The sequence below is a fragment of the Rhamphochromis longiceps genome, linkage group LG17, assembly GCF_057381845.1.
Source record: "Rhamphochromis longiceps isolate RC_006_pf linkage group LG17, R_longiceps_female_GT1.1, whole genome shotgun sequence".
Lineage (NCBI taxonomy): Eukaryota > Metazoa > Chordata > Actinopteri > Cichliformes > Cichlidae > Rhamphochromis > Rhamphochromis longiceps.
In genome coordinates, this window is record NC_140573.1 from 17834517 (window position 1) to 17851814 (window position 17298).

General features: G+C 39.9%; 1 protein-coding gene across 7 annotated transcripts in view; it reads right to left on the reverse strand.

Moving 5' to 3' along the window:
• The window catches only part of eps15l1a (epidermal growth factor receptor pathway substrate 15-like 1a), a 56672-nt gene extending 40323 nt beyond the window's left edge, over nt 1-16349 (reverse strand). For all 7 annotated transcript variants that reach the window (XM_085386031.1, XM_085386028.1, XM_085386030.1 and 4 more), the window contains exons 1-10: nt 16247-16349; nt 9774-9815; nt 9559-9648; nt 7661-7708; nt 7330-7425; nt 7069-7137; nt 5683-5808; nt 5116-5175; nt 2360-2602; nt 1091-1248 (exon numbers count right to left, since the gene is read on the reverse strand). In XM_085386031.1, the coding sequence (XP_085242157.1) occupies nt 1091-1248; nt 2360-2602; nt 5116-5175; nt 5683-5808; nt 7069-7137; nt 7330-7425; nt 7661-7708; nt 9559-9648; nt 9774-9815; nt 16247-16273 (959 nt within the window). In that variant the 5' untranslated portion in view covers nt 16274-16349. The remainder of the gene's footprint in view (nt 1-1090; nt 1249-2359; nt 2603-5115; nt 5176-5682; nt 5809-7068; nt 7138-7329; nt 7426-7660; nt 7709-9558; nt 9649-9773; nt 9816-16246) is intronic.
• Nucleotides 16350-17298: the final 949 nt, after the last annotated feature.

Consider the following 17298-nt stretch of genomic DNA (forward strand, 5'->3'; position numbering starts at 1 on the left):
CTAATAGAAACAAAATAAAGCAGCTCCAAGTTCATTTTTCAATGTCACGTTTGGCACATTTTTTGGGCAGAGCTATGGTACTATAATGATTTTCACCCAGTAATATCTCAGCAAACTAACAACTGGATGTGTCCTTCTTGTTAGCAAAAACTTCAATCAAGGATTTGTGATAAGTGGCAATATCTGCGGAGCTCTTTTTTCTGGTCCTGGAATCTGCTGTGGAGGAATTTTGGCAGCTCTTCTTGGCAGAATTATTTTAATCTTAATTCAGGCACATGAGAGAGTTTTCTGGCGTTTTTGTTTTTTTTGTTTTTTTTTAATCATGGTTTGGCGTGTATGACCCAGTACTCTGGATTAGATTTTTTTTTAGTTCTGTTTATGATTATTGTGTGTTTCTGAATAGTTTGTTCTTTGTTTTGGTAATTTTGAGTTTTCTATCCTAGGATATTTCTCCTCTTTGTTTTATTCTCAGTTTTTGTTATGTCTCCACCATTTGTAATTTGTTATTATCGCTAACTGTTTATAGTTAATTCCCTAAATCTCATCTTTCCTGCCTCCTGTGTTCCCCTTATCTGTTGACTCTTCGTTTCCTCTATCTTTGCTTAATCTGTGTCTCGTTACCCTGGTGTTTGCCATATCTCTGATTACCTCAGTCTAAGGCCTTAAAGATGAAGACAATAGCTCATCTATAAAGTATTTGTCAGAATTTTCCCAAATGCTTTTTTAAAAACACAGCAATGTGTGTAAACCAAAATGTATGATTCCGGTAGGTCTTGTTTACCTGAATGAATATAGTCATTATTTAAAAACTGCATTTCTTCTTTACTCTAGTTATTACATTTTATTTGATGATCTAAATCAACCAAGACAAATATGCAAAAAACAATTTTTCACAGTACTGTATTTATATCTCTCATAATGGACTGCCAACATTTTCAAACATTTTGCATCACCAATTGCAATTGACGTTTTAAATATAAAATTCAGTTTTTGTTTTTTTAAACGTATCAATTATTGCACTGCTAATTAATAGAAATGATGAATATTAGTGTCTGCAGAAAACTGAGAAGAATTGTGGTTGAGTTCCTACCATATATGGGCAAGAAGAGTCTGAGAAAGTCCAGATTGCATGAAGATCTCCTTTACTTCCTGTCCACTGACAAAACCATCCATGTCAGCATCCGTCTTCAGGAAGATATCGTCATAGCGGCCACGCTCTGACACAGGGACCACCCAGTTCACCGAATGCTGAAAGAGACAAAGACTCACACTATGTCATTTTTTTATTTTTGACTCTGAATCAACCCTGTTAAAACTATCTGCAAATCATTTACCTAGACTTGCAACTTTTGCATGTATGATTAACTATGGTTCTCATTCTTTTCAGGAGATCACTTTACATAATACATACATGCATACATACATACATACATAAGCATTGCACATCAGAGAAATGAACCTACAGAGACTTAGAGAGCTCCAACTCTTTAGGTCTCTATAGGGAGTTTGACTGGAATCATCACAGTTTGAGTGCATGAGAATATAAAATAATGGCTCAGGAAAGAAAAAAGTAATGTAGCCTTACCTGCATTGTTATGACAGTATACTTGACCAAACAGTAACTGCCTGTTACTTTTTAAAGGGTCTACTTAAACACATCAACCTGCATTCACAAGAATTTTAGTAAAGTTGTCCTCAGACTGTCACCAAATCTCAAACTTATCCGAGAGTTTTAATAGATTTAATTTGAAATTCGTTCTGCTAAACGATTCACTGTTTACATCAAGACTTGTTCAAGTTCAACTTAAGTTAACAACTGAGACTTGATGTCTCAGGGCGAGAGCAGGATGGTAAAGAATAAACTCCATCAATAACAAAAGCAGCTGCATCATTATGGCAACACAACTTTGGCTCTTCGCAAGTATCTGCACAGACAGCATGCTAACGCTAAGCAGGCCAAGAACCTGAATCCTGGCCCCAAAACTTCAACAGGTAACAAACAAATGTATACGTTTCTACCTGTTTGAATTCATTTTCCTAATCAAGGATTTGACCCTTTTCAAATCCTTTTTAATAGTATCCTTTGTAATTCTAGGCTACTTGGTGCACAATGATGGTGGAAAATATGAATTAACAATTTTAGCATAGCCGATCTGTTGTGATAATGAGAGAAAAGTGAAGCTGCTGATTTACCAGTCAGACTACGTTCCTCACCTATGGTCACAGGCTATGGGTAGTGAAATACAAGTGACAGAAATGAGGCCCTGGGACTAAACCAGGAGTAATTGGAGAGATTATTTCTCTTGGCTAGCATGGGAATGACTTGGTGTCCCCTTAAATTTTTTAGAATGTTTATTACCTGTCCAGACTTGAGTGTGTGTTTGGGTGACAGGCTGCCAGTGCTGTTGAGCGAGTTCATGCTGCCGTGGGAGGGTGTGGAACGTAGAGAATCTTTAGGTGGAGGAGGGCTTGCAGGCAGTCCAGGTAAAGAGCTGGCCACAGAGCTGAGACTCTTCTTCCTCTTAGATGGAGGGATGAGAGCAGAGGGGAGGAGTGCAGGAACAGGCTCTTTTTCCAAGGCCCGGTACACCAGGTGCATGGCCTAGGAGAGAATATCAAGCTAATACTACATATTTACTGGTTCACATACTCCTGAATGAAATGAGTTATGTCCCAAACCTGTTATTTTGCCAAAAGTCCAAACATGAAAGCCTCATTAGATTCAGAATTAATTCAATTTTATCTATACAACAAACAGCAACAGTCACCTCAAGGTGCTTGATTGACTTCATCAGTGGCAATACTCAATTCTTGTTCACCTGATTCACATTAAATCTTTTGTCTATTGGGTAATAATGAAAAAACACAATCAGTTCTTTCTCTACTTATACTCATAATTCATTTATCTTGTTATTAAAGCTGAGACATGACCATTTTTTCCATCTGTTGAAACACTGGCTTGTAGGCACGCACAGTTACAGTGGGGCAAAAAAGTATTTAGTCAGCCACCGATTGTGCAAGTTGCCCCACCTAAAATGATGACAGAGGTCAGTAATTTGCACCAGAGGTACACTTCAACTGTGAGAGACAGAATGTGAAAAAAAAAAAATCCATGAATCCACATGGTAGGATTTGTAAAGAATTTATTCGTAAATCAGGGTGGAAAATAAGTATTTGGTCAATAACAAAAATACAACTCAATACTTTGTAACATAACCTTTGTTGGCAATAACAGAGGTCAAACGTTTACTATAGGTCTTTACCAGGTTTGCACACACAGTAGCTGGTATTTTGGCCCATTCCTCCATGCAGATCTTCTCGAGAGCAGTGATGTTTTGGGGCTGTCGCCGAGCAACACGGACTTTCAACTCCCGCCACAGATTTTCTATGGGGTTGAGGTCTGGAGACTGGCTAGGCCACTCCAGGACTTTCAAATGCTTCTTACGGAGCCACTCCTTTGTTGCCCGGGCGGTGTGTTTTGGATCATTGTCATGTTGGAAGACCCAGCCTCGTTTCATCTTCAAAGTTCTCACTGATGGAAGGAGGTTTTGGCTCAAAATCTCACGATACATGGCCCCATTCATTCTGTCCTTAACACGGATCAGTCGTCCTGTCCCCTTGGCAGACAAACAGCCCCAAAGCATGATGTTTCCACCCCCATGCTTCACAGTAGGTATGGTGTTCTTGGGATGCAACTCAGTATTCTTCTTCCTCCAAACACGACGAGTTGAGTTTATACCAAAAAGTTCTACTTTGGTTTCATCTGACCACATGACATTCTCCCAATCCTCTGCTGTATCATCCATGTGCTCTCTGGCAAACTTCAGACGGGCCTGGACATGCACTGGCTTCAGCAGAGGAACACGTCTGGCACTGCGGGATTTGATTCCCTGCCGTTGTAGTGTGTTACTGATGGTGACCTTTGTTACTTTGGTCCCAGCTCTCTGCAGGTCATTCACCAGGTCCCCCCGTGTGGTTCCGGGATCTTTGCTCACCGTTCTCATGATCATTTTGACCCCACGGGATGAGATCTTGCGTGGAGCCCCAGATCGAGGGAGATTATCAGTGGTCTTGTATGTCTTCCATTTTCTGATGATTGCTCCCACAGTTGATTTTTTCACACCAAGCTGCTTGCCTATTGTAGATTCACTCTTCCCAGTCTGGTGCAGGTCTACAATACTTTTCCTGGTGTCCTTCGAAAGCTCTTTGGTCTTGGCCATGGCGGAGTTTGGAGTCTGACTGTTTGAGGCTGTGGACAGGTGTCTTTTATACAGATGATGAGTTCAAACAGGTGCCATTCATACAGGTAACGAGTGGGGGACAGAAAAGCTTCTTACAGAAGACGTTACAGGTCTGTGAGAGCCAGAGATTTTCCTTGTTTGAGGTGACCAAATACTTATTTTCCACCATAATTTACGAATAAATTCTTTACAAATCCTACCATGTGAATTCATGGATTTTTTTTTTTCACATTCTGTCTCTCACAGTTGAAGTGTACCTCTGGTGCAAATTACTGACCTCTGTCATCATTTTAAGTGGGGGAACTTGCACAATCGGTGGCTGACTAAATACTTTTTTGCCCCACTGTATTTCCAGCTAGAGACAGTCACACAGCACGAGAGCTTTTTGTACCTTGAGTCAAAATTCTGTTCTCTTCTTTCCTAAAACTAAATTATTTGTGTTCATCATATGTGCACGATCCCTACAGTCAAACATGGGGTTTGAGTTTTCTTTCAAGCAACCCTACAAACAGTTCTCTCTTGCCAGTCATGAACTTGATCTCCAGAATTCCTGTTAACCAGTCATTCACATTACTTGAAACTAGAGAAGCAGTGATCTCTTACCCTTCTCTTCTTATCATTTTGTATTTACTTGGGTTATCATTGTCTAATATTTAAATGTGATAAATGTGCAAAAAAGTTTAAAAACTACTTTTTCAGCTGAAAAGGTTAAAAAGTACTGTATTCTTTCTCAAGATATTTGTAATACAGTTTGAGCGTTAATTTTAACCATTGCGGAGATAAGTATTTGTTATATTCACATAACGTTTCAAAGAAACAGATATTGTCGGTCAAACTTTTGCATATCAATGTTAATCAGATGAGTATCACTCACCACTGCAAACTCATCTTTGTCTAGATGGCCATCCTTGTCTATGTCACTCAGGTCCCAAACCTAACAGTAAGAAATAAACACGATTAGTGAGATGACCAATGATAAATGAAAAGGTAACTAAAGTACAATACATTCAATTTCTTCAGAAAAAATACTATTTTCTAACAGTTCATGACATTATCGGGTGCCTGTCACTTGGGAGATAGAGCAGGTCAACTACTAATCAGAAGGTTGGTGGTTTGGTTCTTGGCTGCTCCCAGTCTGCATGCCAAATAATACAAGTGGCTCTCCGATGCATGAATGTTAGATAGAAAGCACTTACTTAGAAAAAAACAGTACTTGTATGAGTGGGTGTGAAGCTTTGAGTGCACAGGTAAAGTAGAAAAGTGCTACTTAAGACCCAGTGCATTTACCGTTTACATTCATATAACTGAATGTTTCTGAAAGAAAACCCATTACATTCTGCCTTCAGTATTTTAAAGCTTCAACACAAACCAAAACGCCATGTTTACGCATCCTTGGGCTTCTTCTTAAGTCCAAAACAAAAATCCTAATTGGACTAAATACCTTCCCAAGGACATCCAGAGGTAGCTTGGAGTTGATTAAGACTGGGCGGACTTTCTCTCCTGACAGCAGGCCGTTGACTGGAACCAGACTTTCAAAAATCCCATCAAATTTATTCTTCTCCTCTGGCTACAAAGCAAAAGACACACTATTTATTTCAAAAGCTTAAACATCTTGTGTTTATTCATACCATAAAGACAAACGTTGCTTTCCCAAATACAATTTTTGGAGCTTGGAGATATGATGGCAATCATCTGCTACAATTTGAGGCTTTGCACAGAGGGGGTTTCTTAAATTATACATAAGCTAAACATAGCTTGTGCTAAATTTAAAAAAGAAGTCATAACTCATAAGCAAAGTTAACACAATGTATGCCATGTGATGCACAAACTCTGAGTGCTGCCAAAGCAAGAGCACAAACAGGTTTTTCATTTGTGTAAAAGCAAAGTATCTGAATATTACAACGTTGTTAAGTTTTCGTGCAAAAAAATTGTGCATTCTGTAATTAAGCAGGTATATGTGTGATTCTATAACTCTGACAAATCACTCTACACATAAATGAAAGATAATGGATGAAGTTTACATCAAAAAGAAAGTTAAGCTATGTACACACTGTAAGGGATCCACAACGATGTGGCAACCACCTACCGTAAAAAGTGAATGTCATTCAGCAGCGTCAAACAATTACAGGCCGCAGCAACAGGAAGTGGGCGGGACCTGAGATAAACTTTTCTAAATTTTCATGCATGTGACTGAAGTAACTACCAATGAGAGCAAAGAATACAGGTCTTTGTTTTCAATTCAGTTTAATTTTAGTTAGTTGCCAGAGTTTCTTGTTTCAGTTCTATTTTCAATTTTTTAAAACGTTTAGTTTTTATTAGTTTCAGTGTTATTTTTTATTTTATTTATTGAGATATTTTATTTATGAAAATCAGTATAGACATTACACTATAAACATGACTTTTTGAATACAGTCGACACACGTGCTTGTAGAAATCCAAAGCCTGGATAAAAACATCTGTCAAACCTTCATCAGCCAGTTTGAGAAAACAAATTTTGACCACATTAAGGCGATGCTGGAGTGAGGCTCTGGTGACAGGAATAACCCACACTATTTTTCACACCCTCTTTGTCAGGACTCAAATGATCAATAGTCAGTTAAAGACCCTCGGGACCACCTTCAAAGGGGGCAGCCCCCAGTAGGGGTTTATTACCTGGGATTTTACAAACAAAGAAACCTCTTGGATGAGAGGCAAAACATCTTCATAAAACTAAAGACATTGAGTTGCCTTCTTTTCAATCTCTCAAGGCCATTCTGTAATTATTGCTTTACTTCAACATCTCAAAGTCTGCGTCAGTGTGTGTGTGTGTGTGTGTATTTGTACACACCCTGACAGCCCAGTGCGATTCAGCAGGAACAGAGGCTGTGCTGCTTAGAGATGGGCTGCTGGTGTCCTTCTGCAATCACACGTTACAGTGATCATTTTCCAACTTTCAAGAAAAGGTTTAATAATATAATGAATTGAAATGAGTATGACAGAGTCTGTTCATCTACAAAATGAATATGAGCAAAAGAATTATAATTCTAGTAAGCTGTAGTTTCTGTATACAAAATATGACAGTTTTTGCTCGAATGAGGAATACACTCACAAACTTCGGAGGAGGGACTGTTAGGCTGAGACTGGACAAGCTGACTTCCAGACTGTTCTGAGCACAGGCAACCAGTCGTAGAGCCACATAAAACCCCTGAGTAAGAAAACAAAGTGCTTCCCATTGTGTCCTTCACATGTAGTATTAAAAAGACTTCTACCAATTGCTTTTATTAATTAGAACAACAGTATGTCTAAGAGAATTAAACATATTCTCCTCCATGCTCTCAAAAGTACATTTTTATTACTGTTTCTTTGGACAGTGTGATGTAGATCAATCTGTATATGTTTGCTTTTGTTTATTTACAATCATCTCTAAAACTCTACCTCACCTGTTTGTCCAAGTAGCCTTTGCCATCAGGATCAGCCAAATCCCAGATCTGAAACACAACGCACAAGTACATGATTAAAGGTTAAATAAACAAATGAAAAGATGAAATGGAAAAATAACATTATCAACCATTAGTCTTACGTTACTGTGGTTTAGCTGAGTATGTGAGCTGTGCCCAGAAAAAACAGGAGGCTCAATAGCATGTGGAAGAACCAAACACAGCCACAACACTCACCCAGTCTTCATGGTGGTCGCCTGCTTGGTCAAACAATACTGTTGCAAGTCAGCCAGTGTAGCTGTGTTGTTCACTCTGGCACAAACAGCACGTCCTGATACCACAACTGTTCAATGGGCCTGAGGTCAGGACTGCAGCGGGCCATTCCCCCCTCTCCACTCTCAAATTCTAATGGTAGTGTCTGATAAACCCCGCTCTACTGGGGTCAGCGGTGGCATCTTGCAGGACATAGTATGGTCCCAGAATGTGACGATATAGGACTGCAACTGGTTGCAGAATCTCATCTTAATATTTCTCTGCATTTTAACTGCTTCCAATTCTGACAAGCCTTCTTATCACAGAGAAAACTGTGTATCACTGATAGAATAGAGACTGAGAGTAGGTCCAGCCTGTTTCAAACTGAGCTGTCCTGCAGTAACAGTAACAAGTAAGAGTAACACATTACTTTTTGTGAGCAACGACCCCAGCAATGGTCACAACCTCTAACATGTGCAAACATTTGACCACACAACGTGCAATCAATTTGCACAAATATTGTCTTTGCTGCTCAGAGATGATGGTGACTCTCAAAGCGGAGCCGATGAAAACAAAATGAGAATCGACCAGGAATCGAACTGATAATGGAATTGGAATCACTAAATTTATATCAATTATAATCTCTAGTTCCAAGTTTTCCCATTTTGTGGATAATGGCGCTCATTTTGGTTCCCTGGACTGCCAAAGAATTAGCTTTGTAACTCTTTCCAGACTGACAGATGTCAGTGACTTTGTTCCTCCTCTGTTGTTGAAGATTTGTGTCTGTTTGTGTGCACACACATGACAAAGCCTACACAGAACTATATTTTTACTTTCTAGATTAAAATACTGCCAAATCAGAATCAGAAACTTTATTGTCATTGTCATGAGAACAACGAAATTAAGAATGGTCCCCGATCATTGCATCATCCCTAGCAATATCAAAATATAAATAAAACAATAAAATTCAATAAATAAAATAGATAGAATACTTAAAATACTAATAAGATATAACAGTAAAACATTCACATACATTCCCACACACATGCTTCAGACCGTGCATAGATTAACACAAGAGTGGCGTGATGGACATTTTTTTGTAGTATTCAGATGTGTTATTGCAGTTGGATAACAGCTGTGTTTGAGTCTATTAGTCCTTGCTCTGATTGCCCTGTACCGTCTGCCTGAGGGCAACAGTTCGAACAGGGAGTGGCCAGGATGTGAGGTGTCTTTTATGATGTTTTGGGCCTTTTTAAAACAGTGGGCGTTGTGTAGAACTTCCAGTGTGGGGAGAGGGCAGCCAGTGATCTTTTGGGCGGTGTTAATGATCCCTTGGAGTGCTTTCCTCTGAGCCCCTGTGCAGCTAGTGTACCAGATGCATATGCAGTAAGTTAGAACACTCTCAATGGTGGCTGCCCTTAGTAAATGGTTACATTTTCCCCTTATTTTAGGTTCTTGTGGGTTCAACCACAAATGGTAAATACACTGGTTCTCATAACGCACTTTTCTACTCTACCCGAGAACTTAAACCTATCTACAAACTCAACCATCATTTTGATAACAGATGCACAGCTGTGTGAGTGTGTCGACTGGTAAAAATCTAAGAGCCATAACCAGCTGTTATGTGATGTGTAACTTTGGCTACCTACCTTTCCCAAAGTAAGGTCAGGGAGTCCAGACTTTTTTAAGAAAAGAGCAGCTTCTGTTGGTCCTACTCTCCCTGTATTCCCAGGATCCACCTTAAAACAAATCATCAGTGCAGTGTTACATTCCATAGGCATCTCTCTCTTGTACCATCTTTTATATTCTTTTACACAAAATAGGTTGAAGCTTAAAAGTTTTATGTTTTGTGTCATCATCTTACCTGCCTGTAAAAGTTCTCATATACAGGGTTCCCACTGGACAACTGTGACAGAGAAAGAAAGTTATTAAATGATTAACAGACATATATGACATCTACACTATTCAAAAATCACTTGCTTATCACAGTAAAACACCCGGTCAGTTAAACTCAATCTGTCTAGTTAGGAAGAATAAACCATTCTGAATCCATTTTTCTTTCTTTGGTACAAATCAAAGAGACAGCAGGTGCACTGGTGAGGCAACAAGACAACAACCGAAAGGAGAATGGTTTTGCAGGTGCTGGCCAAAGACCTCCTCATCCTTCTTCAGTGATTTTCCAGTCAGTTTTTCTTTTTGTTAGTCTCCTTAACACTACTGGTAGTATAAGACAGCAACTGCAAGTCATTCAGGTTGCAAAGGTAGTCCAGCTCCTCCAGGATGGCACATACCCATATATATCATAAGAAAGTCTGCCATGGCTTTCAGCCTAGTCTCATCTCAAAAACATGTAAATTGTGTCGGCTTTCAGCACCTGACCTCCTCGGGCACTCCCCGTGGAACGCCCGACGAGTTTAAAGCTAGAAATCAAATACCTGCGGGGGTTCTGAGTCAGTCTTTATCTGGACAATTTAAAAAAAATGCGTGTATATCGGATTAATTTTTGTTATTACAATCAGTAGAGATTTCTGAATTACACTGGGGATGCAGTGAAGGGGCTCTGTGAACAACTAAATGCAACTTCTCTGATGATTTGGCAGAACAGAATGGCTTTAGATAAGATAAGATAAGATAAGATACCTTTATTAGTCCCACGAGTGGGAAATTTCATGTTAAGGCTGCCGACCAATTGCACGCAGTGGCGGCACCATCTTACCCTCCGACCATACATACATTGCATGAAAACATCACATGGGGAAGACAGGTCAGAGAGGTATAACAATGGAAAATGCACAACATGAGGAAAGATAAGGAGAAAAAAAATAACTCCCCCCAGACTGAGCTCCAACAGGGAGATCAGTTTGAGAACAGAAAAAAAAACATCTCTTCACATAGCACATGAAAAAACTCTTAATACACCAAAGAACACATGACAAGCAACAGGGGTGGGTAAAGGGTGAGAGACAGCCAGTGTAGACAGTGCATCCGGGCCTGCAGCATATGTGCTGGTCTTCTTGATCCACCGTCAGCATCGGAAGGGAATAAGCGTCGAAGGCGTTTGGAGGGGGAGGGGGAATGAGTGTATATCTGCATGTGTATATATATGTCTGTGTGCGTGTGTGTGTATGTGTCCAGAGTTCAGCTGAGACAGTGTCCTTCGCCCTGGCAGGCAGAGAAGGGCAGGGTATGCAGGATGTTCAAGGCTAGTTGTTGCACGTTTATCCCTAACAACACGCCACCTGATGACACTGTGATTCGAGCATTAGAGTAGCTCACCACCCTTGCTGATGAATGGGCCGAGCATTCGGGATAAGCAACCTGCAGTTGCAGTACAGTGGCCTTGTTGACTGTCTGCAGATGCTGCTTCATTCCCTAAATGAGAAAATTGGTCCAGAGACTGATTGACACTACTCTAACCAAGACGGTCTACATGTATCACCAGATAGGGCAGAAAGAGAACGACTAAAAAGATGACCTATGATGACGCTACTGAAGTGTGATACAATAATGACAGTTCTGTTAAAAGCCCAGACAGGACAGAGATAAGAAGAAGAAGAAGAAGAAGGTGTACTTTATTGGTCCCCGTGGGGAAAATCCCTCTCTGCATTTAACCCATTCACTTAGTGAAGCAGTGGGCAGCCATTGGGCACCCGGGGAGCAGTGTGTGGGGACGGTACCTTGCTCAGGGGTACCTCAGGGTAGCTGTTCAGGGGAATCGAACCCCCGACCTTCCGATCATGGGGCCGCCACTCTACCTACTGAGCTATCCCTGCCTGCATGTATTAGCAGAAAAAAAAAGAATGCTTGGACACTGCTAGCATAATAGACAGGTTTTTGACAGGGCTCCCACACAAACGCAAAGCAGAAGATGATGCATTGCCAAATATGCTTCCAAACCAAAGAGGAGAAGCCTTTGAGTACACCTGTACAATGGTGGGTAATGAGGAGAGGCTGCAGTGTGTTGTCTGTCTTAAAACTGCTACCTTGAGACAGTTTAAAGCCTAACAAGCGAAGATCCCACTTGGAGACAAAACATCTAGAGCACAAAGACAAGTCAGTTGTCTTTTTCAGACAAAAACTTGTGAATTGTCGTGCTCAACAGTGTCTATTTACTATTATTTTCTGTTCCGGACAATCCTCAGCTCAGCTTCAACAAAGTTGCCTACCAAGTGGCACAGTGTAAAAAAAACCACACAATGCCGGAGAGATTGTCGAACTGAAGAGCCATAGAAGTTCCGTAGTGTGAAGGTATTTCGGCTATTTCAAGTCTGACAAAAATTAGAGTAGCGTGCACTGTAAATTGTGCCGAAAGCAAGTCTGGAAATACAATAAACTGGTGCATGCGTGACACTGTGCGCCACGTTATTGTTTCGGTGAAATGAATTTCTACAATACTGTTACTGTTAATTCTACTCTCTGCAGTGTTTAAATGCTTACATATACACACAGTTACTGTCCGTCCACACATACGACTCGGTTCTGCTTCTATGCCCCAGCTTTGTTTACTTTTTCCCACCGAGGCTTCTAGACTTCTGATTGGCCAACATTTCCGCACGGTTAGGAATCTAGCTCCACCTGCTGCTTTGGCATGTTCATAGCAGCGTTTTCCTTCATTTCTGCCTTTATGTGTGGACGGGATTATTTTTTAAAACGAAAACGGAAAATCTCCATTTTCAAAAATACCCGTGTACGTGTGGACGTAGCCTCAGTCTCTGACTGGAAGCGCTAATTCGTCATTCGGCGTTTGTCAGACTAAAGTAACTGTTAAAACTGTTTAAAAAGCTCAGCTATACAACAAGGAGAGATTGAGAATTTCCTTTTAGTTCTCAGTTCATTTGATATTGACAAAAGTTAGTTTTGTCTGTTCTTCTGTAAAACAAACTAAGATTTATTTTTAGAATTAATATTTTGTTTCTAAGTGGAATTGACAATTTAGTCTGTTTCGTTTGTTCTATTTTGAAACTTAAACGCTTTAGCGGCTGCCTTTTGTGTAGTTTGCAATATTTGCCTTTATTTATCTGAAAAAGTCTCATGTTCCTTAAGTACATCTACCCTGTTGAACTTATTATGGGAAATAAATATTTAAATAAAAACAAGCTGCTGATTATTTCACATTTTACTTGTGAGCAATGGCACGTTTAAATCTTACAAATATAGTTATTTGGCTTATATCGTGATATAGATCGTTATCGCCTGAAATGAAAAAAACATATCGTGATATGAAAAAATCTCATATCGCCCAGCTCTACCACACACTATTGAGGAGTAATAAATACTTCGCTGTGCTATGGATATGGTTTCAACTATGACTGATGACACAACAGCCAGCAAACTACAGGCTATTTATGATATCTGAAAGGACACAGAGGAGCAGCTTAAGGTGTGTGACAGCCGCTTTGCTCTACAGATGGATGAAGGCACTGAGAGTAACAAACAGGAGGACTTTGTGGGGATCTGCAGACTAGACTAGCAAGCTATGGCTGGGAAATGAGGAAATGTGGACTCATTTGAATTTGAAATCATTCATTGACAACAACAAGCTGCAGAACACAGTGATCTCATGCATGAAAGAACACATGTCTGCCCTTCAGAAACATTTCTTGAGATATTTTCTGGTGCCGGATTTTAAAAAAAGGATGACTGGATCCGTGACCCCTTCAGTGCAACACCACTTGCTGGCTTCAACACATCTGAGGAGGAACAGTTCATTTATCTCACCTCTGATTCAACAAAGAGGATGCCGTTTAAGTCAAAGACACTGGCTGCATTTTGGATTGGAGTGGAGAAAGATTACCCACTTTGACCATACATCTTCCTTTTGCAACATCCTACTTATGTGAGGTAGGCTTTATGCTGTGGCTTCAATCAAGACAAAATACAGATCAAAGCTGGGCATTGAATATGAACTCGGAGTAGCAGTCTTAACTGTTACCCATGTTTGAGAAGATCTGCAGCAACAAGCAGGTTCACACCAGTCACTGAAAAGAAAAATATTTAGCCCGTTTGTGAACCACTGCTTTACACTAAGCTTAAGGAAAGCATCCCTCTGGACCATCTGGGTAATGAGCTACCAGAACTTTTTCTGTAAGTGGAGACATTTATTTCTTACAATTTCAGTCTAAAGAGTTGTGCTGACAGATTTCTTTCTTTGCTGCAACAGCTTTTCATTTATCATGTAGAAAAACAGTTATATATTTAACTTCTTTACACTGACAGAAAGGGGAGTTTCACTGGACCCACTTAAGGTGTAAAAATTTCTGTCATCGTTGTCTTTCTGTCATCGCTGTCTTTCTGTCATCGTTGTATTTTTACTCAGTTGTATATAGTATTTGTATTTGTATTCTATTTTTATCTTATTGTATATTTATTTTATTCTACTGTATATAGTATTTTATTTTATTCTATTCTGTACAGTTGTGTACTGTATTTATTCTTATTGTATTCTAATTTTTGCCTCATAACTTTTGCACTGTCCACTTCCTGCTGTGACAAAACAAATTTCCCACGTGTGGGACTAATAAAGGTTATCTTATCTTATCTTATCTTAAAATGACTTTGACACCTCTGACATAGAGGTAACACATCTGTGAATGTTGTGGACAAAAATATATGGCACTTAAAAGAAATACAAATAGAATCTGAACTTGGGATTTTTGGTTTATTATCATCTGGTGTGGATTATTTCTGTTATGCTTTTGTTGAGTCAAATCGTTACCAGTAAAAACTATCTGGAGTATAGCTAGCTAACTCTGATGTGATGCCATCTTTTCACACAGACCTCGTACGGTTTGTAACCATCCCACTTTGTTATCCTTCATCATAAATGCAGGCATGTGACTGTGTACCACGGTTTAGAGCATACATACATAGTATTATCTACAAATTTGGTAATTTAAGACACTGGTTGTCTCAGTCTTTTTTATTTTGTTGGCACAAACCGAAATCACTATATGATCACACTGCCAATGTATACAGCAGAATGCAAATGATAAAATGTGTTACACATAGTAAGGGGAAAGTATTGTGGGTAATCATCAGAGTAACAGAGGATTAACATAGAGACCTCACACTGCATCACCACAAGAATTAACAATCCCAGTTTGTTATCCTTTGTCATCAATGCAAACACTAAATAAAGGAGCTGTTACTATAAAATGCTGCTCCAGTTCACCCATTTAGACAGCCCAAGAAGACATCACACAGAGGTCACACTACCAGTCTGTGATAAGGCCAGAAGCTTATTTAGTAGGCAAGCTTCAGAAAAATCAGTGAGGAGGCATAAGGAGAGAGCAACAGTCTGTGGTCACCACCTGTAAAACCATTCACTTTCTGGGTTTTGTATCATTATTGTCTCACCAGAATCACGGCCCCTTAAGGCGACTGTTGTGATTTATATAAATAAAACTTAAACGAAATAGAATTCATCATCCATCCATCAAATGCAGCTACCACTATCACTGTATTTTAAACGACATTTTTTTTCTGCCAGCTGAAAGAAACCAAGCAAAAATAACCCCAGCAAGTAAAATATTTTTGCCTGACCCTTGGGGCCTCCACACTCCATAAGGCATTAGTTTTGGATAAGATGAAAAAGAAGAACAAGAAGAAGAAGAACTGAGGAGAATTATTTCAGTGCAGATAGAGGACGTGCATATCGCAACATAACAGGTCATTCAAATATATAACATATAACGCTTCTCTATTTTGCTATTTAAAATCCGTTCATTCATATCATATCATATTATACAACTGACGTGCAAACTCGGCAAGCAAGACTATCATTAGCGTGGATGCTATCAGCCTCGACATTAACTCCCACAATGAGAGCTAAGAACCGTTTTATTTCGGCATGATGAATCTTAAACAGCTCAATGCACAGCCTGCTTGGATGAGCGTTTATCCTCATCCTTGCAGTACTAGGCTAGGTTAGCTAGGGCTTGCTAGCTCGATGAGTGAACGTTATTATAGTTTATGGACACTTTTTTCCATTTACGCTCCACTTTGCTGTAACCTTATGTACAGCTTTCGTGGTGCTTATTGTCTTAAACGTATAATAATAATCGGGCGACTGCATATTATATATTTCGGGCGTAGGTAAATGGCCACACTGCTAGGTACTGCCAGCTGATGCTATCCAGCCCGCTACCTAACGGTACTGCAATAGGCCTTTCTTTCTACTAAGCTGCCTGCCTCATTACCAGCTGTATTTAAAGAGGAACTCGTCTTCAGTTCGCAGTTACATTAAAACCGACTGCCATGAATCACGTATATTGTATCACGCTTCGAAAAATCATATGTCTGATCTAAACTATAAGTCATATACTACGGCATCTTTACCTGGGTTAGAGATGTGAGGGCTGCCATCTTCCCTGTTGCTCCGGGAACGCACCCAACGTTTCTCTCCAAAACATGACCCCCCCGCCCCCTATTGGACAACGCCACGCTTCCCTGCATAAACGGAAGACAATATTGAAGCTACACTTTGAAATTCTACATTTATCGTTAACGTGAATTCCTCGACGTGTCACAAATATTTTACAACCAAAAGCACAGATTCGCCTTTTCTGTGTGTGTTTGTGTGTGTGCTGTTAAGTTTATCAACTCCGTTTCAAATTGTATCAGAAGAGGTCACATATGAGGTCATGTACAATCTGATGCCTGATTTATCTGCGATGAGCCTTTGTAGAGCTACGACGTAACCTACGTAAGTGATGCACTTGTGTTGGTGCATTACGCGTTAATTAACAGCTGATAGAGATAAATAACCAGACTTTTTCCCACCGGTGTCCGCGCTTTCTTATGGTAAGTTTGTTTTTTTGTTTGTTTCATTCTTTTAGGAGGCAAACACATTGTCTATCTAGTTTTTCTACTTCTTTGTAGATTCCCTCACGTCCATTGTTGCAGCTTAAGCACCCTCCTTCAAGAATATTTGTGACTTTTTATACTGATGCTAATACTAATTACAATAGTTGAGGGCTTCATGGATCGACGTGTTACAGGACGTGTACGTGAAGTTAGCGTCGTACAGATCAGAGGGGTTTGCTGCCTGATTTCTGAGCTACATCGATCTACGGAAATCTACGTCGTTGTCACAAGAGTTACCCCTACTGGCAGTTAAGGAGAATGCCAGTTTAAGGTTCCCGCAGTCCAGCTTTGATCTGTATTTTGTCTTGATTGAAGCCACAGCAGAGGCCACAAGTAGGATGTGGCAAGAGGAACATGTATCAGCAGGGTTCTCTTACCTAGAAATATGTTATTAATAATAATGTATACTTTATTGAAATTACTCCTCTGCATTTGACCCATTCACTCAGTGAAGCAGTGGGCAGCCACTAAGCAGGCGCACGGGGGAGCAGTGTGTAGGGACGGTACCTTGCTCAGGGGTACCT